Here is a 25,003-nt window from a genome sequence, read left to right as displayed (position 1 = left end):
AACAGTGAATTACTTGGTGAGTTTACGGTCTGCCTCAGTCTGGGCCCTAAGGCTGCCTTACATAGAGATGACACAGGCTCTGAATCAACAACCGTTTCTCCTTGTCTGTTTAGTTATCCTCTGTCATTAGGAGTGTTGTCGTGATCTCTATGACAGCTACATACAGTGAGGGAAAAAAGTATTTGATCCCCTGCTGATTTTGTACGTTTGCCCACTGACAAAGACATGATCAGTCTATAATTTTAATGGTAGGTTTATTTGAACAGTGAGAGACAGAATAACAACAAAAACATCCAGAAAAACGCATGTCAAAAATGTTATAAATTGATTTGCATTTTAATGAGGGAAATAAGTATTTGACCCCTCTGCAAAACATGACTTAGTACTTGGTGGCAAAACCCTTGTTGGCAATCACAGAGGTCAGACGTTTCGTGTAGTTGGCCACCAGGTTTGCACACATCTCAGGAGGGATTTTGTCCCACTCCTCTTTGCAGATCTTCTCCAAGTCGTTCAGGTTTCGAGGCTGACGTTTGGCAACTCGAACCTTCAGTTCCCTCCACAGATTTTCTATGGGATTAAGGTCTGGAGACTGGCTAGGCCACTCCAGGACCTTAATGTGCTTCTTCTTGAGCCACTCCTTTGTTGCCTTGGCCGTGTGTTTTGGGTCATTATCATGCTGGAATACCCATCCACGACCCATTTTCAATGCCCTGGCTGAGGGAAGGAGGTTCTCACCCAAGATTTGACGGTACATGGCCCCATCCATCGTCCCTTTGATGCAGTGAAGTTGTCCTGTCCCTTTAGTAGAAACCCCCCCCCCCAAAGCATAATGTTTCCACCTCCATGTTTGACGGTGGGGATGGTGTTCTTGGGGTCATAGGCAGCATTCCTCCTCCTCCAAACACGGCGAGTTGAGTTGATGCCAAAGAGCTCGATTTGGTCTCATCTGACCACTACACTTTCACCCAGTTCTCCTCTGAATCATTCAGATGTTCATTGGCAAACTTCAGACGGGCCTGTATATGTGCTTTCTTGAGCAGGGGGACCTTGCGGGCGCTGCAGGATTTCAGTCCTTCACGGCGTAGTGTGTTACCAATTGTTTTCTTGGTGACTATGGTCCCAGCTGCCTTGAGATCATTGACAAGATCCTCCCGTGTAGTTCTGGGCTGATTCCTTACTGTTCTCATGATCATTGCAACTCCACGAGGTGAGATCTTGCAGGGAGCCCCAGGCCGAGGGAGATTGACAGTTATTTTGTGTTTCTTCCATTTGCGAATAATCGCACCAACTGTTGTCACCTTCTCTCCAAGCTGCTTGGCGATGGTCTTGTAACCCATTCCAGCCTTGTGTAGGTCTACAATCTTGTACCTGACATCCTTGGAGAGCTCTTTGGTCTTGGCCATGGTGGAGAGTTTGGAATCTGATTGATTGATTGCTTCTGTGGACAGGTGTCTGTTATACAGGTAACAAGCTGAGATTAGGAGCATTAGATTGTTGTTATTCTGTCTCTCACTGTTCAAATAAACCTACCATTAAGATTATAGACTGAACATTTCTTTGTCAGTGGGCAAACGTACAAAATCAGCAGGGGATCAAATACTTTTTTCCCTCACTGTAACTGTACTCTGCATTTTCCACCCTTGAGCAAAGAGCCTGGCGCTATGATGAGACCAGACCTAGAACTTGGCAGCACACAAGATCAGCTCATGGTAGGACAGTAAGCTCGTTACACCATCACCAGAACACCAGAGATAATCGTCAGGGGTGGACAGTCTGTTCGAGCACATCGGAAACACACATACCCACACACCTAGCCTCTGAGACCTTTCCAAAAAAATGCACGCCCACAAATGCAATTCAGTGTACCACTTGCACATCAAACTTCCTACGGCTCCTATTTTTAGATACTACTCAGAGCAAGTCCCAACACTTGCCAAAAACGATGCAGAAATACACACACACACCAGTTTTTATTTCAGTGCGTTTTGAAATTAAAATGGCGTTTGTGAGGAAGCAACACATGCAGGTCAATACCCTTAAAGCCATAAGGGTAAAACCCACTGCTTGTCATAGAACCTCTCCTGATGAGTATGACCTTTCAAAATGCAAGCCACAAGACTGAATACATCTCACACTTTCGCATTTCCTGTAGCTCCAAATCTGTATGTAGGTTTACTTTAAATAGTAATCTCCACTGATCTGTTTTATTGAAAGCTTGACGGGTTACAGTAAGATCAAATAGAAATATCAAAGAAACCAATGCCCGATCAAGTCTCTCATTCTCCCCACATTGGGCTGCAGGGGTAGGTCTGTTAATGCAAGTTTTGAATCACCCAGATTCTGGGGGGGATAAGTTACAGTAACAGGCTATGTAACCCCTCTAGTCTGAGATAGTAGTTCTCCGCAGTGCAGAGGCCCATAGATCACAAGATATTTAGGAGATAATGTGCAGAAATAGTAATTATTTATTTAAAAAAAATTCTACTTTATTTAACCAGAAAAGATTTAAGTGCCTTTGAACAGGGTATCGTAGTAGGCACACTGGTTTGTGTCAAGAACTGCAACGCTGCTGGTTTTTCATGCTCAACAGTTTCCGTGTATATCAAGAATGGTCCGCACCCAAAGAACATCCAGCCAACTTGACACAACTGTGGGAAGCATTGGAGTCAACATGAGTGCAACTCAATCTAGAGGATGAGCTATACAGTGCAACTCAGTATTAGGAAGGTGTTCTTAATGTTTTGTACACTTAGTGTATTTCCAGATAATAAATTATACAATCCAGTGGATGAGCTATACTGTGCTTATGGCATGGGCAGAAAGTCACAGTAAATATTGTACACATGCTTGATGAGATGGTGCCATAAGTGTTGACTGTACATACTTGAATAACTTATGTAATAAGATCCTAATTTCTATACCTAGCCTACTGTAGGCTACTGTTTTTGATAGTTCATCGAATTACATAATGCTCTTCTAAATGTAAAAAAATGCTAATGTGAAATGCTTAAAACATTTAGATGAATAGGTAAGTAAGTTTATTCAGGTATTGGTTACTCATTGACTCATACTGTATTACCTTTGATTTCATCACATGAGTCGTTGTTGTACTATGCTATGAGAACACATAAAACTCTTTCATGATTTTATGCTCAACAGTGTCCTTCAGCACAGAGCTAAATCATTTTATTCCCTCTCAAGGGTTGAATCAGTTTGAAGACTGTAAAACACACTGAAACATAAACTTTTATAGTGCACCATACTCCTTCAAAGTACCCCTTACCAATGACAAATGTCATACTTGACAAATGTATGTCAATGTCATAAAAATCAAATGTCATACAATCTTTCTCTGTTAGAAGTCATTTTTGTAAGGTGGTACTCTCAAAAGGGGTACTACTGTATCTCTTATGGATAATCTCTGATTCACACAAAGGACACACCTGTAACACAAATGCTCTTCCTCAACTGAAAATGTATTTCAGCTGCCTTGTCAAGTAATACTATTATCTCCCATCCACCCCAATATAATATCCAACGGTATTTCCTGCTGAGCTGCTTTGACAGTGCCTTCCAGAGGAACCACCCAAAGCTCCCAAAAGGAAGTTTAGGTTAAAAGTTTCACTATGAACACATTAGGCCTAGGAGTGTCTGCTATAGCCCAAGATCTATATCAGGGGTGTATTTCAGACACTGCCGGCGCTGCTATAAAAATCCTGTAAAGTATCCATTGAATAATATGGAGGAGGGATATAGCAATGCATTGTATTTCTAGAATTGATCCATTCAGACACAGCTTTTATGCAGACGTAAATGGATGCAGACCCCTCGTTTTTGGATCCTGTCTTCAGAAACTGAGAAACTGTAAAGCTGTAGCATTCATAGACCTACCGGTAAGTTTGGTTTCTAAAGGAGACAAAGATAATGTGAGAATGAAATAGCAATGTGCAATTGTGGCCTAAGACTTAAACCTTATAAAGCCTTGCACCAGACCAGTCAGCAATCGTGAAGCTGAAGGCTATGCCAAGGACCAAAGCCATTAATTGTGCCTGTTGTTGTTGTCATTTGGACAGTAAGACAAGGCTGCTCAAACCGAGGCTCCCTAAAAACATGCTACTTAGATAGAGCTACAACTGGAAGTTACTTTTTCGTAACAGGTTAGGAGAATTTACGCAGCAGGTCAAGATAATTTACTTTACATGCATTTATTGTATAATGCAGGGTTCTTCAATTCCGGTCCTGGAGGGCCGAAACACTTCTGTTTTTTATTTCTACCTGGTAGTTAATTGCACTCACCTGGTGTCCCAGGTCTGAATTAGCCCCTGATTAGAAGGAGAGGATGAAAAACAGAGGTGTTTCGGCCCTCCAGGACCGGAATTGAAGAACCCTGGTATAATGTGTTTGCTTGCCTCATATGAGACATATAATGACACAGTTATGCATAGTTTATACTAGTGAGTCACCTCCTGACGAACTCAAAGTGACTAATAAGTGTTAAATGCAATGCATTGTGTGTTGCCCAGACAACATGTTGGAAGGGAGAGATAGAATTAGAACCAAAGACAAAAGGTCCAAAGTCAATATAGCTAGGCCTACTGTAGATTTTGTAACATCTCTGCTTGAACCTCGTTGATGCTTGAAAGACAATACAATATCGCCCCTTGTGGCAAAGGTTCACAAAAGGTTTATTTTATGCCTGCTATGTTAGGTGATGGTTAGACAAAGGGAGCCAATTACAAAAGTGTTTCCAGGGGTTTCCTTTGAATGACGTGGATATTGACAACTCAACTACAACTTTATAGTTCGCTGGCCTATCAAGTGTTATTGGCTTTCAAGTGGGCGGGCTCTAGCGCTATCACAGGCAGAGGACGGGACCTGGCCGTAGAAGCAAAGCGGAAAGAAAATGGCGGCCGTGGCTGCGGAGCCAGGAGCTGATGCAGCATCAACAACAACAGCGGGGGACGGTGGTGAGCGCGAACCGGTGCCAGCTGTGCCGGGGGCCAAACTCGACTCCGATGCAACGCAGGAGTACGTGCCAGTAATGGACCTTGTTCACCAACTCAAGGATGGAGATGCAGTTCAGGAATGCAGCCAGGTCCAAATGGAGGTAGTGAGCAGGCCAGACCAAGCCGCGGGAAAAGCCCTCGCTGCTTGTGCAGAGGATGAACACATCGATACAGGCTGTCTCAGGGTCGGCGTAGAAAATACCGAGAACCATGCTCGCGAGGGCTATGGTTCGAAATACACCATGTCGAGGGCAGAACGTTTGAAACAGTTTTTTTCGCCGAATGTTGATCCTGCAAACGAGGTCAGTAAGCACGAGCCCTACGCCTGCCATCAGAATAGCTCCATCTCCGATTCACAGCCATCGGTGATCTTTTTGCATTCGTTCCCTGCGCATCCTGTGGCTACGGAGGCTGGGCTGTCGTTGGCAGAACCAGCAGAGCCCATGATCGATTACTATCAAAACACAGAATTAACCCAACCTACTATTATCGAGTGTGACTATAGAGCTTTAATCAAACCGTCTCACGAGACTGAACTGGAGCCCGAACCCGCAGATGATGCTCCTTCTAGTACCGAGTATAAGGCTGAGTCTTTGGAAGATGGCTTTCTTGAACATCCCCAGGACATAGACCATGTCGAGACTCTGCCAGTTCTAGAGACAGAGACACTCCTTGGAACACCCATGGAGACTGGATACATTTGTGACTTTTCGAGCATCACAACCCAGAACTCTCCGAGTCCCGAGCTTCCTGTAATGGCAGTGGGTCAGGTTCCCTCCTCAGCAGAACTTGGGGACTGGTGCTCACCACAGCGGAGTTTGGAAACAAACTTCCACGAGAGCGAGACAGTAATGAAACCCAGTCCCCCCATGTCCGTTGCTGAAACTGAGGAGGTACAGCCCGAGTCAGTGGACAACCTGATACTTGGTTCCGAAGTTCGAGTATCTCTGGATCACATCATCGACGACGCACTGGTGGTGTCCTTTCGGTTAGGCGAGAAGATTTTCTCAGGGGTTCTGATGGACCTCTCTAAAAGGTATATTATGATCCTTCTCAGAAATGTCTCTTATATTTAGTTTTTTACCACATTTGTTTTTCTATGTCACTTCCTGACACTTTTTCTGTCCCTTAGCTTACTTCTGGAAACACACCACTGATTTTTGTTTACTACTGATATCCACTGCACAATATGCACATACAATATTACACTACAATTCACACCTGAAAGATGTGGTGCTTCCTCATTCCGACTTGTCAGCTGTCAACAAAGGAAACAGACCTTGTGCTTTGCAAACCCCTGCCCCATCCTTCTGACCTAAACCGACAGTTTTCTACTCTTGCCAGGGGTCGAGGGGTCAAGCTCCGTAGTTTGACAACTCATCACAAAAATACAGAGGAACTGCTCTTATCCCCAATTATGTGGGCAGTGCTTTCGGTTTCAGTCTTTTCAGTTTACAAAACTAAACTTTGTTTCTATTTAAGAAGTCCAGGTATATCAGAGGTCAGCTGAAGAGGGTGATCTCAGGCTCAGTCTGTAGTGTAAGGTCAGACTTAGAGAATGATGCAGTTGGTAGGGTAGTTGGTGGCTATGCCACTATCAACAACCCCTTTCGGATTCTATTTTATATCCTCCTTGTAATTTGTCTCCCGTCTCATCAACACCTTTCCTCCATCCCTCCCTTCTCTCACATTATCATCTGCAGGTCTATATTTTGGTTCATAATTAAACTTGCTGATATGCCTGGGAACTATGTTGAATATCTTCATTATGTTTAGCAAAGATGACATCGGCACACACAAAACTTTACCAAACTATCAAAAAGGAAATCAACACCTTGTTGTGATTTAGTTTCCCTCACAAGCTGCTTACAGCTCATTATGGAGTTGCTCTTCAGGACTTCATATAATTTCAGGGTATTCTTCTGGTGTTATACCATATACGCTATTAATACATGGCAGAATTTGCTATAACTTGGAAGCCACATTAGTGTAAGTTGCTATGATAAGATCCTGAGCAGCAGTCATCCCAAAGACAATGGCCAGTTCATTGCAATGACAAGATGGAGGCCACTCAAACCTTACTGCTTCATTTTCTACAGTACTGTAGATAATCAGCATCATCCTCTCTCTACAAACAAAAGACTCAATTTTTAGATCGTCATTGTTGAGTCTAAGGGATCGGTTTATGGCTTTTGTTTTCCAACAGTCCCCTGAGTGCAGGCCTTGTCCCTGGGATTGGCCAGAGTCTGTTCCATAGCATAGGTCATATGGAATCATTGTTTTTCCCATTGGATGTGTGCTCAAGATGAGAAATGAGTCGCTGTCTTTGGTTCAGACTAACTCGCCTATAGACGTCGACCTGGTCCTAAAATAACATCTACTCTACCCGTCTCCTACTAAGGCACTTTTGTATGTATCTGGAAAGATGGGTATTAGCAACAATATGGTGGAAATTCCACCCACCTATCCTATCAGAGGGAAAGTTGGAGCTGCTACCATATTGTATATTTATCAAATTATTTCAAATCTATGAAGTGCCAAGGGGGTAGGGGCTAGCTGTTGTTTCTGGCCCAGGCCGACTTTTTGCCTAGCTGACGGTCACCTGGTGTTGATGAGGAAGGAAAAGATGGTGGTTGTGTGTTAATGAAAGGTGATGGTTGATAAGGAGGCTGCTGTGAGAAGCTGTGATGGAAAGGCAAGGCAGTGGTGAAAAAAGGCATGTTCCTCTCTTGCTGTTGGCTGTTTCATTCATTGTGATCAGAGTGAGACACTCACTAATCCTTAACTCTCCAGTGCAATTTTACACTTGGTTTTGGCTGTCACAGAGGAATCTGCATCTTTCGGCAGTTTCAATTATGTTTATAAGTAGCAATGGAGGGGCTCATGGCCAGATTAGTTCTAGGCTACTTGCTTATGGGCATTTCCATCAAGAAGAACCCACTCTGACTCTGGACAACCCCTGCCTCTCCCTTTTTCCTCGCTCTCTGCCCTTTTCTCTCACTCTCCAGTTAATGTCACCTCTCCCAGCACTTACTGACACCTACCCATGAGCCCCCTGTAACCAGCATCCTAACCCACTGAGCACCGACCAACACCGGATGTCCATGGATGTTGAAAAGTAGTTCATTTGGTCAGTCCACCCTTACGTTGATGGTAACGTCCACAGACTGACTGGACCAAATCTGAACCTATCATAGACATATGTTTCACAAGTTTGGATAGTACAGTACAGTGAGTAGAGCACACAATACGGTACAGTCCATTACTGTAGTACAGTAGAGTATTGTACTGTACTCTACTGAACTATATTGCACTGTACTGAACCCTACCCTACTCTGCTTTGCTGTATTGTACTCTACTGTGCTCTCTCTACTGCACTGTGATGTCCAAACTTGTTAAACATGAGAATCAGGGGTCGCGTTAATAGTTCAGAAATCTGCATTTTCAAAAGGCAGACCATCAACAAAATCTGTGTTTTAAACCATACCACCTGCATTTTATATTGACAGTCAAGTGTTTTGCTTAAATAGAGTACTCAGGGGCGTGCAACTATAGTTTTCCTTCACAGAAAATACATTAGTGCAACACATTCGGCAGAAAATAGCTTAATTTTCATCAGATGACAAAAGAAGTGCAAAGCTATTTGGCTAGCAGCCACACAAGTAAATGAGCGTACAATAAAAAACGATGCATGGCCATTTCTAATGTTTATCATAGAAAGAATGTAGCCAGCTACATTTCCTAATGTTATGCTTGAAGTTAATCTGACATTTTACTGGAGAAAAGTAGGCTACACCGAGAAAAGTACCAGAGAAAAGTAGCTACACATTAGTCAGCACTGTCTGTTGATAGAATGCCCATTTGTGAATTCTCATCTGAGTGGAGAAGTGCAACTGAAGCACAAAATGAGTCTGATGCCAAGCAGAACTTACAATATGAAGCATTTTAGATCAGCGTTTACAAAATGCAGCAAGATGACGCATAAGAAATAGGCTTATCTTTTTTAGCGCAACCCCTGAGAATGACATTCATATCCATAATTATGCATTTCTGGGTATTACAGATCAGGGACCCATGATGTAATTCCGTTACCGGGTCCGGATGTAAATCCACTTCACTTACAGACATCTTTGAATCTTAATTCGGAGCAGATCGTTTTTGGGAGATGTGGTTGCATAAAATCCTGAGAGAGATTTTACCGAAATTCCGTTACCAAAGTTTGCATCTGCATCTATCCACTAAATTAGTTTTTGTAACATTTTCAGTGGAAATTGTTAAAAGTAGTCCTTGTGCATAGAGTTATGGTTTATAAAACTTTTAAATCAATGGTTTTTGTTTGGCATACATTTTAAAGTGGAAAAAACGGAATCAAAGCGTAAATCCGTTACCGTGGAATTGCCCTTATGTAACTGCTAGGGAAACAATTAATTTTGAACCGCACACATCCCCTCCCATTTAAATAGATTGAAAGTTTGAATGTAGGCCTAATTGCAGTAATTGAGTACAAGCATCCCAAACCTCGTGTTTAATATTATGCCCTCCAAAAATTGAGCTCAGGTGCATCCTGTTTCCATTGATCATCCTTGATGTTTCTACAACTTGATTGGAGTCCACCTGTGGTAAATTCAATTGATTGGACGTGATTTGGAAAGGCACACACCTGTCTATATAAGGTCCCACAGTTGACAGTGGATGTCAGAGCAAAAACCAAGCCATGAGGTCGAAGGAATTGTCCGTAGAGCTCCGTGACAGGATTGTGTCGAGGCACAGATCTGGGGAAGGGTACCAAAAAATGTCTGCAGCATTGAAAGTCCCCAAGAACACAGTGGTCTCCATCATTCTTAAATGGAAGAAGTTTGGAAAGACCAAGACTCTTCCTAGAGCTGGCCGCCCGACCAAACTGACTGGGAGACTAGTCAGGATCGAGGGAAAGATGAATGGAGCAAAGTACAGATAGATCCTTGATGAAAACCTGCTCAGGACCTCAGACTGGGGCGAAGGTTCACCTTCCAACAGGACAACGACCCTAAGCACACAGCCAAGACAACGCAGGAGTGGCTTCGGGGCAAGTCTCTGAATGTCCTTGAGTGGCCCAGCCAGTGCCCAGACTTGAACCCGATCGATCATCTCTGGAGAGACCTGAAATTAGCTGTGTAGCGACGCTCCCCATCCACCTGACAGCGCTTGAGAGGATCTGCAGAGAAGAATGGGAGAAACTCCACAAATACAGGTGTGCCAAGCTTGTAGCGTCATACCCAAGAAGACTCGAGGCTGTAATCGCTGCCAAAGGTGCTTCAGCAAAGTACTGAGTAAAGGGTCTGAATACTTATGTTTTTGCTTTGTCATTATGGGGTATTGTGTGTAGATTGATGAGGGAAAAAAAAGAATTTAATCCATTTTAGAATAAGGCTGTAATGTAACAATGTAGAAAAAGTCAAGGGGTCTGAATATTTTCTGAATGCACTGTATGTCACGCCCTCTGCATCCATTTTGCTGTCACGTGTTCAGAGTTTGTTATAACCCATTTATTGATGTGATTATGATATGCTGTAGGTCAGGCCCCATTGGTCACGTGCATGCAATGCATACATGTGTCGCATAAAGAGAGCAAGTCAAGGGTTGAGGGAATAGGGAATGTGTTTCCTTAACATAATGAGGTATTTCGTTAACAGAACTTTTCAGTCAGAAATGGCTGTAATTATGTTGCAGCTTCAGCAACACGGACAGCGCGATAAACACTTGAAGTTCTGTAGTGGTCGCTGCAGCAGGGAGGAGAGCGGGACACCGGGTGCTAGTCACACAGTCGCTCGCTGTCATTTATTTTTAACACAGCGCAGCAAGTCTGAGCACAATCAAATCAATTAAGGTTGGATTCCCTCTAGTCATTTGTGTGTCTTAATTATTTAATCAAACAGTGCGCTTAAAGCATCAGACAAGCTCAGTGCATATAGTTGATTTGATTATCACACATAGGATGTTTCTATATATGGAAAAATACACATTTAAACATTTTTACAAATCGATTGGTCGAAAGAACAGACGACTCTGTCTACCAACATTTTTTTTAGTTGGGGACAGCCCTAAAGTACACAAAGGTAGAAATATGCAATATCTTTCTTTTGCATATTTGGGTATTTTTCTACACACTGGTTATTATTGTAATGAGCTACGCCCCCAAACAAGACCTAATTTGGTTGTTCCGGACTAGACCAAATCTGAAACAATCATAGACGTATATGTTTCACAAGTTTGGACATCACAGTAGAGTTCAGTACAGTACAGGGCCCAGACGCCAAAAGCATCAAGGCTAAGTTCATCGTTAGAACCTTCATAAGAGCATCTTTACATTTCAGAGCCGTTTCCCAAACCGTCTTTATTAACATTGCACTTGCTTGACTGCTGTTTGACAAATACAAATATTCTCTTATCCATAATAATCTCATCATGTAGACTAACCTACCCACACATCCTATCCACACTGTATCTGCGAGCTATTGGCTCGAGCGCAGGTGCCAAGACCAGAGTAGGCACATATTTAACGCAACAGTTTGTGACAAAACTATAATTAGAGTTGAAAATACGAAGGAAACACATTGAACTTTAGATTTTTATTCGGTGCATTTTGTGTGCACTACGTCATCACGCACTGATTGTTGGCTGAAACACCACTGGTGGGTAAATGCGCATATTTTCTTCTGTCGCCAGTTGGATGGAAACCTAGCTATTGATCCATTGTTTTGTTGGTGGTTCGGTCCAATAGAGTTAGCATATGATAAATCTTGTCCTGTATTTGCGCTTGATGCACTCACTAATGCAGCATAGGGACACATTTACCCAAGGCCATCTATCTCTGTATAGCTCTGTCATCTCTCTGTGACATAGGGATTATTTTAGGAGGTGCTTTGGTAGGAAACATAGTGTACTGCATATGATATCTCAGCCTAGAAACGAGCTAAACTAGGCCTATGTAGTGGTAGTTGAACCTCTTGACCTATAGTATCTGGAGAATGTTCAGTAGGGTCGGCAGTTTTAAGATTTTGGTTGAGCTGAAGTTGTCATGGTGTATAGGGGTTCTTCTGGGGTTAAAAAAATATATTCTGCCATGGTAACAACTGAGCCACCCCTGAAACTTTTATAGGCTTATTCAGATTTGTTCATTTTTGGGTAATGGTAGCGTTGAATTTAGGCTAGGCCTGCTTCATTGGAAGTGAGTGATCATATAGGCTATGTCTGGTTTGCTTTGCTTTGCTTTGCATGGCCCACATCTCTACACCTCCTTCTGGAATTTCATTTTGAAGAACACTCAGTCAAATAGAGAAAACAAGGCTGTTGTTAGACAGGCAGCGCAATTCAGATTTTTTTCCCATTAATTGGTCTTTTGACCAATTCAGATCAGGTCTGAAAAAGATCTGATGTGAAAAGATCTGTGATTGGTCAAAATACCAATTAGTGTAAAAAAATATCAGAATTGTGCTTCCTGTGTCAACGCAGCCCAAGAGATGTTGAAATGTGTGTCAGTTTCAACCCAAGAGTCAGTTCTGATCCCAAATCATAGGGTAGGGTTTGATAAACACAGTCATGGAGTTTCTGCTGCCACCTTCACTTGTAGCTGCCTTATTAAAACATTATTTGTCTCACTTTCTCTTTTAATGAATAAAGCTGTAGGGAAGTTGAGCATTAATATTGTAAACAAGGCTTGTTTTTTTCCCTTTGTTTTTAGGGCCTTGTGCACTCTAGTTACCTATGGTGATTTTGTGTTTTAGGCTGTGGGAGCTCCTTTGATCTTTTGCAACACTTAATTTAATCTTTCTTCTTTGAATGTTCAGGATCAAATTGTTTTAAATTGATGTCCTAAATGTACCTATATAGGCCTAAATGAGAAACATCTTGAATTAGCATGAAATCTTTGAGGAATATAAGACAAACAAAAAACAAGTTTAGAGTTTAGTTTTTATAGTTTCTAAATCCTCTCATTTTTCTCTTCTCAGGTTTGGACCCTATGGAATTCCAATCACTGTGTTCCCAAAGAGAGAATACAAGGATAAACCTGAATCTATGCAGCTAAAGACAGAACCATTCCAACCAGAGAAGGTGGAAAAGCCAGTCCAGGAAAACCCTGACAGCCAAGTCGTCGCAATCCCCGAACCAAACCCTGACCCCCAGCCTGAGCCTAACCCATGGACTTCAAAACCTCCGCCGCTGTTTCAGGAGGGAGCCCCTTACCCTCCGCCATTGTTCATCAGGGACACCTACAACCAGTCGTTACCTCAGCCGCCCCCCCGCAAGATCAAGCGGCCCAAGCGCAGGCTGTACCGCGAGGAGCCCACCTCTATCATGAACGCCATCAAGTTGCGGCCCCGCCAGGTGCTCTGTGACAAGTGCAAGGGGGCTGTCACGACCGTGGACAAGAGGGAGCCACGCAGAGGCCCTGGGTCGGACTCTAGGGGCGAGGACGCCAAGCGGAGACGCAACGACAGTGCAGCTACTGTCGGCAAGCGGCCACGTAATGACCCTCGCTCTGAGGAGAAGCGCCGTGCTGCTGAGGCATCCAAACGGCAGGCCTCAGGGATACAAGTCTCCTCTTCCTCTTCTCTGGGCCAGGTGAAGGGCGGAGCTGGAGGGAACAGGGTTCTGAGGGCAACCTCCACCACAACATCACCACCGGCCAACAGCAGCTCCAGAGTCCAGCTCAATGCCAAGAAAGTGCTGCAGAGCAAAAACGTTGATCACTCCAAGGCACGGGAGGTGCTGAAACTGGCCAAGGCGCAGAAGAGGCAGCGAGAGACTACAGTGGTCACTGGCAGCAGTGGCAACGCCAAAACCATGACGAGGGCCGCTGCCCTGCAGGAGGCCCACGCCCACCAGAAGGTCCACTTCACCCGGCGGCTGCAGCAGATCAGCGGGGTGGGACCAAGCAACGCCACCCCTCTCCCACCCAGGATGCGCATCAAGCCCCAAAGGTACCGTAATGAAGAGAATGACTCTTTTACATGTAAGCAGCTTTGCCTCGAGAAAGTGCCGGGAAATGGCCGTTTGTCCCCTCCAAAGCCATGCGCGCCCCGCTGTACCTCCACACGCTCCTCCTCCTCCTCCTGCTCCACAGGCGAGGCCACTGCTGCTGAAAACCAGGGCCCAGATAAAGGGCCAGAACCTGAGCTCAGTCCTCAGCCCCAATCCCAGCCCCAAGTGGAACCCCCCACAGCCAAGGAGCACAGCGACCCCAAGGCGGAGCCAGAGGAGCAGGGGGGGCAGGAGGGGAGGCGGGAGACGCGCGGCAGCAAGGCTGGCAACCTTGTGGTGTACATGACCCTTAACCCCAGCCAGCCTGACTCCGCTAATACCTCCATGTGCAGCGTTGATAGTGCAGACGACTTAAAGTCCTCAAACTCAGAGTGTAGCTCTACCGAGACCTTTGACTTTCCCCCTCCCGGTGATTTGCACTCGCCCCCCGCCCCTGGCACGTCCTCAGCAGTCACTGACACCTCGCCTGCACCTACGGAAGAGAAAAAGCCCCATAAATCTCAGAAAGTGTTTTCCAAAAATGTGTCTAAGTGTGTCTCTCTGGACGGCAGGAGCATTTGCGTAGGGGACATCGTTTGGGCCAAAATATATGGTTTCCCTTGGTGGCCAGCCCGCGTCTTAGGCATCCAGGTCAGCCGCAAAGATAATGGGCTCTTAGTCAGGCAGGAGGCCCGTGTCGCCTGGTTCGGTTCACCCACCACCTCCTTCCTGGCACTTGCACAGGTCGCCCCCTTTCTAGAAAGCTTTCAGTCACGCTTCGACAAGAAGAGAAAGGGCTTGTACCGTAAAGCCATCACAGAGGCAGCCAAGGCTGCCAAGCAGCTCACTCCCGAGGTTCGCGCCTTGCTTACGCAATTCGAGACGTGAGGTGGTGTGCTTTGGGGAAAAGGAAAGGTAGGCAAACATGCCCCCCCCCCCTCCCCTCCCCTGCTAGTCACCTGCCATGACCCTCACCTTCCAGGGAGAAAGAAACTAAATATTTCAGGCAAGACAACCAGGACACAAAAAGGGACCGACTGGGTTGGTCTTATACACATTGCTGCATATATAAAGATGGCAGTGTATTTTTATTTTATCCTCCTTATCAAATTTCACTTATTTATCCAACCTGGTGGAAATCTGGTCATTTTAGATTTTTTTACAGAATGGTTGGTGATTGGAATATTCTCCTTATCTTAAATTGAGGCCTTTAAGTTTCACTCTATGTGCAAAGAAGCTTATGTCATCTTCTAACACCACGGGTTCATAGGTTTGCTTGATTTGCTGCCAACTGTCAATCTTAAGAGACAAAAAGTGTATTTCTTTCAGTCTATGCAACAAACGGTTCAGTTTCAGAAACTGTGAACGGAAAGTTGCAGGATCTGAGCAGCAGTAAACATTATGTATCTGTGCTGGTGGAAGACATGTACTGTAGCTGTGATGTGACGAGGAAGTGGACCCTGGTGGATGTAAAGACCGAGCAGGCATAGGGGCTTAGGTACCTGCGGTATCTCAGACAGAGCTGACTGGCTGTGGGAGCGAGCTGGCAGGCCGGTAAGCTCTTGATCACCGTGTGGCACACTGCCAGCCAGGGCTTTCCAGACAGTTGAGCCGGGGTTGTGAGGATGTGCCTGTAAGCCAAAGTCACCTCAAGTGCCGGTGAGAGGAGGATGGTGCGCTGCTTCTAATCCCCCTCTGAAAGCAGAGATGGCCGCAGGGCAGTAGAAACAGTACTGAGAGCGTGCCCGCTCACCTCCACCCCCCTCATACCTCCCCAGTGCTACATCATTTGGTCCCCTTGGGCCTCTTATAGGCCTCCTCACCTCTCCCCCTGCCTCTGCCCCTTTATCGCTCCTCATCTGACTATGTCCTGTCTGTAGTCTCTATACCTAATGCTCCTCTGAGTTAACCAAGAATGTTTTAGTACTCTCTGGTCTTCCTATCTAGCTCCTTGATTTTGCATGCTGTTATACATAGAATGATGCCCAATTGGCCAATTGTTTTAAATTCACTGATTTTAATTGTCTGCATCGGGACATTTTAAACAAAAATGTTAGTTGATGCAACGATGGCTTACTATGAAAATGATATTGAGTCAACTAGCATTGACAGAGGGAAGCCATTTTAGTTACTCCTCTCATATACGTGTGGTATGGCACATTACAGGGATTGACTATTTTTGCTCAGTTATTTTGTACAACTTTTACTATGGGTTTGCCATGTCTTGTTGACTTACTAAGTAGTTCAGTGATTTCTCAGAGTTCAGCTGTTACTCAACCCTATTTGAGTTGGAATGTGTTTGACTTTATTTGGTGTGTCTGAACATTATCTTCCATCACTTCACTGCTTGGCTGATCTCATACGACTGCGAATCTTGATTTTATATATTATGTACAGTACAAACTGTATCAAATTATTTTCAATGGATTTTTATGATAAATAATGGAAAAAGGGTTTTCTTTTGTTTGGCTGAAGGGTTGTGAGGAAAGGTTACCTCTCCTGTTCTGTAATTATGGGTTCACTTCAGATTTGACCATTTCATCACCAAACTGATGACTAATTACATTTCCTAAAAATGTTCCTGTTCATTTACCTACCTACCTATATACCTATCCACTCTGACTAAATATTAAGGGACATACAGTAAGACCAACATCGCCTCACCTTTGCCCTTTTGGCCCGAACAGGTAGAGATCTAAGGCTTATTGCTTGGTAGAGCACACTGACATGACCATTGTTACAAGCAGAGAGAAAGTGTATTATTATGACGGTTGGCTCTGTTTCTTTCTGACTTCTATTTTGGACTTATCATCCGTTTGCAGATCAGAGAATGCTGTATAGGGGACAAAACTGTTGAAAAAGTAACAGTTGAAGAGTACTTGTGTAAATGTTTTCTGATGTTTTTAAAAAGTATTATAAATAAAATGTCAACTTCAAGAATCTTACCTAGTTGTCTTCATTTTAGTGCTCCAACTTCCATTAACACCTACAAATCCAATGCCATTTATAAGCCTTCAGTTTCACTTTGAAACAAGCTGGAATAAAAACATTGGTCATTTGGAATGAGATATTTCTATTGTCCCCTTTGTACTAAAATGGGGGCATTTTAAGTTGACAATGACCATGCCTTTTAATTGTGGCTTGTGGTCTTTATAATAGCTGCCATTAACTGCAAATGTGTGTGGGGCTTTTATGAAATAGCAGACCTGTAGAAAAATATTTGCCAGTCAAGCCCGTCTACCACTTTAGGCTATTGGTACATTAACAATAATGAGAGGAAAGGGCTGAATGTGGAGCATTTTTTGGGAGTAAAATCATTCCTTTTATTGAACAGATTTTCTTACCTGCAAACAGACATAGGTCATTGACATCATAGGCTAAAAGAAGCCATTGTTAGATGGATGTCAGTCAGTGGATCCAAAGCAATGCATCTTTGACTGGCATCATGGCATTTAACATTTAGGGGGAGTTTGATGGTTCCATCCTCTAATTGTTTGGTTGTAAATGAAATAGTACTGAGTTTTTGTTTGAAATACAAATGAAAAAGGCTACGTACACTGAGTGTACAAAACATTAGGAAAACCTTCCTAGTATTGAGTTGTACCCCCTTTTGCCCTCAGAACAGCCTCAATTCATCGGGGCATGGACTCTACAAGGTGTTGAAAGCATTCCACAGGGATGTTGGCCCATGTTGACTCCAATGCTTCCCAGAGTTGTCAAGTTGGCTGGATGTCCTTTGGGTGGTGGACCATTCTTGATATACACGGGAAACTGTTGAGCGTGAAAAACCCAGAACCGTTGGCAGTTCTTGACACACTCAAACCAGTGCGCCTGGCACCTACCATCATACCACATTCAAAGGCACTTCAATATTTTGTCTTGCCTATTCACCCTCTGAATGGCACACATACATACACAATCCATGTCTCAAGCCTTTAAAAAAAATAATCAATCTTTAACCTGTCTCCTCCCCTTTATCTACACTGATTGAGTGGATTAAACAGGTGACATCAATAAGAGATAATTGCTTTCACCTGGTCAGTCTGACATGGAAAGAGCAATGTTTTGTACACTCAGTGTATATATCCATGTTCGGGAGCAGCATCCACATAACATTACGTAAATAAAGGAGCCGATCCACACAGCAGCAGCATTTCAAGGTTACCAAGGTTGAATCTCAAGGACATTTGAATAATCTGTAGAGTGAATGCATGGCAGACCAGCACACTGCTGAAACGTTATCACAGATTACGATGACTCATTTGTGATGTATATCTTGGTTTGCCACTGTCAATCAGATACTTGTTAGGCTGAGGCATCCGTGCAGCAGAACTTAGGTATAGATCCCTCATTGAGACACACAGGACCTCTCCCAAAATGCCTTAGGGGTGTCCTTGAGCCCAGAAATGGTGCCATTGCAACATGAACAATGTACCGTTAGGAGTAGGAGGTTAATTCCTGATTTCACTCAAGATCACTGGAGTCCCCTCAAAAACCTTATGTTGTTGGCAACTGACCTACAGCCCTTATTCAGTGAACATTTTAGTATTTGTAGGAGTGCACTTCCTGTCATGTACCATAGCGTCTGCATTTTCAATGTCTCAGTGCTTTGATAAAAAGCTTTTTTAATGGCATGCACTAAAACCTTTTGAATCTGCTTTGTTCAGGCCAAATACAGAAAGAACATGGATGAAAAGGTCCCTGATGTGTTCATTTCTCTCTCTGTCTTCTCTTCCAGTGCTGCAACGCTGAAGGGCTGCTGATGGGTCCTTTACACTGCCATTGGTTGAGAGACTGTCGGATGGAGACGTCAGCGACATAATTATTTTTATTTAAGTATCGGAAGAAGGAACATTTATATATTTATAATGAATTGCAGACCTACTCCACCTCTGGGCCTGTCCATCATGCTGAATACCATTTGATTTGTTTGAGCAGGCGTCCATGTCCACAAGCATGTGACCTTAGTTTGAGTGAGGACATCTGCAGAGTAGACGAGCACACAGGGTCTCTGACCATTATAGATATCTATTACATTTGTATTACATACATGTTGACAGGACACAGGATTTTGCAGGGTTTTTAGTATGTTGATCAGTGATCTTGAAATGCAAAGACAAAAAAGGAATAAAAACAATACTATGTAAAAAAAAAAAAATATTAATGCAATAAAGATTGCATGTGCTATGCTATTACAGTGCATTTGCAGAAGGCTGTGCTTTGTTGTGTTGATGCGGTCTTGAAAAATAATACTGGTGTCTCAAGCCCCGTTTATACCTGGTGCTAACTTGCGTCCTGTGTCCTGATCTTGTCCACATTCTGATAGTGTCCACATTTTTCAAGAGAAGTGATTGTGATCAGATCTACCTGACCACCTCAGGAGGTAGTCGGGGACACGTAGCTAGATATCTTAGAAGTGTAAACAGATCTGGATTATCAAACCATTTAAATCGTCCCTCTTGACTCAAGGCAATATTTGTCTTAACATAGAATAGAAATTAGCATTAATACGCTGAATTATACCTTTTTTGAGAAAGGGGATGGGGAGGATTAGAACCTGTGACCTTCTGGCACTAGCTCAAGTCTCGTCACATATTTAAAGCTGTTCAGTCAGAAAGTTAGTAGATTAGAAATGTGATGTTAAAAATGTTGGTTAAGGTTAAAAAACAAATCTCAACTGGGGTTTGAACTGGCAACCTTGCGGGTCGCAACCAATGATACACACACACACTATATATATATACACATATTATATATATATATATATATATATATATATATATATATATACATATATATATATATACACACACACACACACACTAGATGACTGAGGGGGCACTGTTTGAAGCCACAGCGCCTCCATCTTGGCACTCCCCCACCGTTATAACGAATATTTTGAAAGCTTTAGAATTACAAATGGATTTTTCTTCATGTCTACATTTGTTTTATTCTATTACAGACACCTTAATGCATACTTTCAAATTATATTATGTGAGCTAAACATAAAAATAAATTAAGTACTTATGCCCCCACTACAACAAAATCCTTGAAAACATGCAATTGAAATACTGTAGAATTCCATTAATTCCTATTGAAGGTTGCTTCTTCTGAGTGCCAATATGGCCGACCGGTGGCTTCAAAGCCTCTCATCGCCCAATAAATAGCATCAGCAATCTAGGGTTTATATACATAATTTGTCGCAAACCGCATTTAACGCCCTCCATCCACCGCCAACCTACCTCCCTAAGGGCGTATTTCTATTTATTTTTCTCTCACCTGTAAGTCCAACCACTGACGTTCTAAGCTTTGCCCATTGAGCGTTAGGCCTAAATTAAATCAGATCAAGCGTTAACCGGCGATAGCCGACACCCGCATAGCTGATGTTTTGGCGGTGTCGGAGGTGGAACTGCGTTGGAGCTGTCAAATCGGTGAGCAGCTGCTCTTAATCATTGTCACGAATCCACACCCGTCCCACTTGCATTAGAAGTTCAGAACAAGAAACTATAGGCTATAGTGCATTCGGAAAGTATTCAGACCCCGTGACTTTTTCCACATGTTGTTACGGTACAGCCTTATTCTAAAATGTATTAACATTTTTACAAATCCTCATCAATCTACACACAATACCCCATAATGACAAAGCGAAAACAGTTTTTTTGATAATTTAGCAAATGTATATTAAAAATATATTTATATAAACTCAGCAAAAAAAGAAATGTCCTCTCACTGTCAACTGCATTTATTTTCAGCAAACTTATAAATAAATATTTGTATGAACATAAGATTAAACAACTGAGACAAACTGAACAAGTTCCACAGACATGTGACTAACAGAAATTGAATAATGTGTCCCTGAACAAAGGCGGGTCAAAATCAAAAGTAAGTCAGTATCTGGTGTGGCCACCAGCTGCATTAAGTACTGCAGTGCATCTCCTCCTCATGGACTGCACCAGATTTGCCAGTTCTTGCTGTGAGATGTTACCCCACTCTTCCACCAAGGCACCTGCAAGTTCCCAGACATTTCTATGGGATTGAGATCCTGGCTTTTTGCTGGCCATGGCAGAACACTGACATTCCTGTCTTGCAGGAAATCACGCACAGAACGAGCAGTATGGCTGGTGGCATTGTCATGCTGGAGGGTCATGTCAGGATGAACCTGCAGGAAGGGTACCACATGAGGGAGGAGGATGTCTTCCCTGTAACGCACAGTGTTGAGATTGCCTGCAATGACAACAAGCTCAGTTCAATTATGCTGTGACACACCGCCCCAGACCATGACGGACCCTCCACCTCCAAATCGATCCCGCTCCAGAGTACAGGCCTCAGAGTAACGCTCATTCCTTCGACGATAAACGCAAATCCGACAATCACCCCCGGTGAGACAAAACCGCGACTCGTCAGTGAAGAGTCCTCTGTAGCTCAGCTGGTAGAGCACGGCGCTTGTAACGCCAAGGTAGTGGGTTCGATCCCCGGGACCACCCATACACAAAACATTTTTTTATGCACGCATGACTGTAAGTCGCTTTGGATAAAAGCGTCTGCTAAATGGCATATTATTATTATTATTATTATTATTATTAAGAGCACTTTTTGCCAGTCCTGTCTGGTCCAGCGACGGTGGGTTTGTGCCCATAGGTGACGTTGTTGCCGGTGATGTCTGGTGAGGACCTGCCTTACAACAGGCCTACAAGCCCTCAGTCCAGCCTCTCTCAACCTATTGCGGACAGTCTGAGCACTGTTGGAGGGATTGTATGTTCCTGGTGTAACTCGGATAGTTGTTGTTGCCATCCTGAACCTGTTTCGCAGGTGTGATGTTCGGATGTACCGATCCTGTGCAGGTGTTGTTACACGTGGTCTGCCACTGCGAGGACGATCAGCTGTCCATCCTGTCTCCCTGTAGCGCTGTCTTAGGCGTCTCACAGTACGGACATTGCAATTTATTGCCCTGGCCACATCTATAGTCCTCATGCCTCCTTGCAGCATGCCTAAGGCACGTTCACGCAGATGAGCAGGGACCCTGGGCATCTTTCTTTTGGTGTTTTTCAGAGTCAGTAGAAAGGCCTCTTTAGTGTCCTAAGTTTTCATAACTGTGACCTTAATTGACTACTGTTTGTAAGCTGTTAGTGTCTTAACGACCGTTCCACAGGTGCATGTTCATTAATTGTTTATGGTTAATTGAACAAGCATGGGAATCAGTGTTTAAACCCTTTACAATGAAGATCTGTGAAGTTATTTGGAATTTTACGAATTATCTTTGAAAGACAGGGTCCTGAAAAAGGGACGTTTCTTTTTTGCTGAGTTTATATACACACCTTACTTACATAATTATTCAGACCCTTTGCTATGAGACTCGGAATTGAGCTCAGCTGCATCCTGTTTCCATTGATCATCTTTGAGATGTTTCTACAACTTGATTGGAGTCCAAACCATGAGGTCAAAGGAATTGTCCATATAGCTCCAACACAGGATTATGTTGAGGCACAGATCTGGGGAAGGGTACCAACAAATGTCTGCAGCATTGAAGGGCCCCAAGAACACAGTGGCCTCCATCATTCTTAAATGGAAGAAGTTTGGAACCGCCAAGACTCTTCCTAGAGCTGTCCGCCCGGCCAAACTGAGCAATTGGGGTTGAAGGGCCTTGGTCAGGGAAGTGACCAAGAACCCGATGGTCACTCTGACAGAGCTCCAGAGTTCCACTGTGGAGATGGGAGAATCTTCCAGAAGGACAACTATCCCTGCAGCACTCCACCAATCAGGCCTTTATGGTAGAGTGGCCAGACGGAAGCCACTCCTCAGTAAAAGGCACATGACAGCCCGCTTGTAGTTTGCCAAAAGGCACCTAAAGGACTCTCAGACCATGAGAAAACAAGATTCTCTGGTCTGATGAAACTAAGATTGAACTCTTTGGCCTGAATGCCAAGCATCACGTCTGGAGGAAACTTGGCACCATCCCTACAGTGAAGCATGATAGTAGCAGCATCATGCTGTGGGGATGTTTTTCAGCGGCAAGGACTGGGAGACTATTCAGGATCGAGGGAAAGATGAACGGAACAAAGTACAGAGAGATCCTTGATGGAAACCTGCTCCAGAGCGCTCAGGACCTCAGACTGGGGCGAAGGTTCACCTTCCAACAGGACAACGACCCTAAGCACACAGCCAAGACAACGCAGGAGTGGCTTCGGGACAAGTCTCTGAATGTCCTTGAGTGGCCCAGCCGGAGCCCGGACTTGAACCCGATTTGAACATCTCTGGAGAGACCTGAAAACAGCTGTGCAGCGACGCTCCCCATCCAACCTGACAGAGCTTGAGAGGATCTGCAGAGAAGAATGGGAGAAACTCCCCAAATACAGGTGTGCCAAGCTTGTAGCGTGATACCCAAGAAGACTCAGTCCTTCAACAAAGTACTGAGTAAAGGGTCTGAATACTTATGTAAATGTGATCAGTTTGTTTGTTTTAATAAATTTGCTAACATTTCTAAAAACCTGTTTTTGCTTTGTCATTATGGGGTATTCTGTGTAGATTGATGAGAACAATTTTAGAATAAGGCTGTAACAAAATGTGGAAAAAGTCAAGGGGTCTGAATATTTTCCAAATGTATCGTAGAAATAATGACGCTCAAATTGAAAATCATCAAACAAAAGATTGAGGATTTCTATCAGCATAATCAAGGTGTAGATTACATCTCACAGTCCAGTGTTAGAATTTGTGAACAAGGCTGCATGGGATATCTCTTAATGCGACTCCGTAGCCAATGTCCACTTTAGGTATAATGCTGGGAGTTGCTTGTGGATTTAACTCAGTTCCACCTCCGACACCGTCAAAATTCAGCTATGTGGATGTCGCCTAAAGTGGATGTGATTGAATCAGGCCCTTAATCCAACAAATCAATTCCTCCCCAACTACCTCCGGAGGAGGATCACCATCAGTTCTTTTGATCGTCTACACCCGTCTAAAAATGTGGGCCCAATCAGAATGTGGACTACATCAGGACACACGTTAGCACCAGGTATAAACAGGGCTTCAGTTTGCCCCAACCTTACACCAGCTCCTGTAATCCTGCAGTGAGCTACCCGCTGAGCTACAAGCAGCCTTAAAGAACAGGACTTAGCTGAACACCTCCAAATGTCTAGACTGTTCCTGGGGAGTTGCAATACTTAAAAAGTGTGTAATCTACAGTTGACCGGCAGATACAGGAAAACAAAGATATCACGCTCCCCACTCAGTGTCATGTAGGTCTCCATTCAATCTGTTTCACTGAAGCATAAGAAATGTAAAGGTAATTTCCTTATGAGCTGACATATGCAGCGTTGAAGGTGAATGCAGTCTCCGCTAACGCGGGAACATTTCCTTTAAATTTCAATCACGCTGTAACGCTTAACCCCCCCTCATCCAGCTCATAGATTTTTTGATGACATGAAATTGAATGTGCAAATTTAAGCATACATGTCATTTTCCTTGCCAGCTGTCCCTCTTCACTCACTCTCTAGGGTTAAAACCACAATCTTCCTCCCTGACTTTCCTCCTCACTTCAAGACATGTAGAGCCAGTTGACTGGACCCTGGACCCATTGTGTGGTCACAGGCAGGATTGGGGATTCCCAAAGGGAAACAAACACATGGTCAAGTCAGTCAGGAGCAGCTGAAGAGAGCCACAGTGACTGAATCAGCTGTGGCTCATCTCCCGCTCTCTCTATCTCGTGTACATGTATGCGTTTTGATACAATCAAATAATGTCTTGACTTAACATAGACTGGTGGTTGTGGGAAATCCTGTTTTGTAATTTCTGTATATCTCCTAAAATCAGTAAATCTGCTTTTTGCCTTTGTACTTGGGTGTTTTTGTATATTGTACTGAAATTCACCACCTGACACCAATATGCATATCCTCTGAATATTTACGCAAATGAAAAAGGCCTACACAGAGTAGTTAATCTTTTCAACACAATTTAACAACTACACTCTGGCCCTGTACACACCGAGGTACAACTCATTTGAC

The 25,003-nt window shown here is 43.7% G+C and overlaps 1 protein-coding gene across 1 annotated transcript; it reads left to right on the top strand.

Annotated features, from left to right (window-relative positions):
- The first annotated feature begins 4,889 nt into the window (after positions 1 to 4,889).
- pwwp2a (PWWP domain containing 2A) lies at positions 4,890 to 19,118 on the top strand. Its single transcript, XM_084170169.1, has 3 exons — positions 4,890 to 6,042; positions 12,995 to 14,921; positions 18,745 to 19,118. The coding sequence occupies exons 1-2, from the start codon at positions 4,904 to 4,906 to the stop codon at positions 14,892 to 14,894; spliced, it is 3,039 nt and encodes a 1,012-aa protein (XP_084026295.1). The 5' UTR covers positions 4,890 to 4,903; the 3' UTR covers positions 14,895 to 14,921; positions 18,745 to 19,118.
- Positions 19,119 to 25,003: the final 5,885 nt, after the last annotated feature.

Source organism: Coregonus lavaretus, assembly GCF_964263955.1.
Source record: "Coregonus lavaretus genome assembly, chromosome: 10".
NCBI classification, from domain to species: Eukaryota; Metazoa; Chordata; class Actinopteri; order Salmoniformes; family Salmonidae; genus Coregonus; species Coregonus lavaretus.
This window is presented reverse-complemented; position numbering and strand designations above follow the sequence as displayed.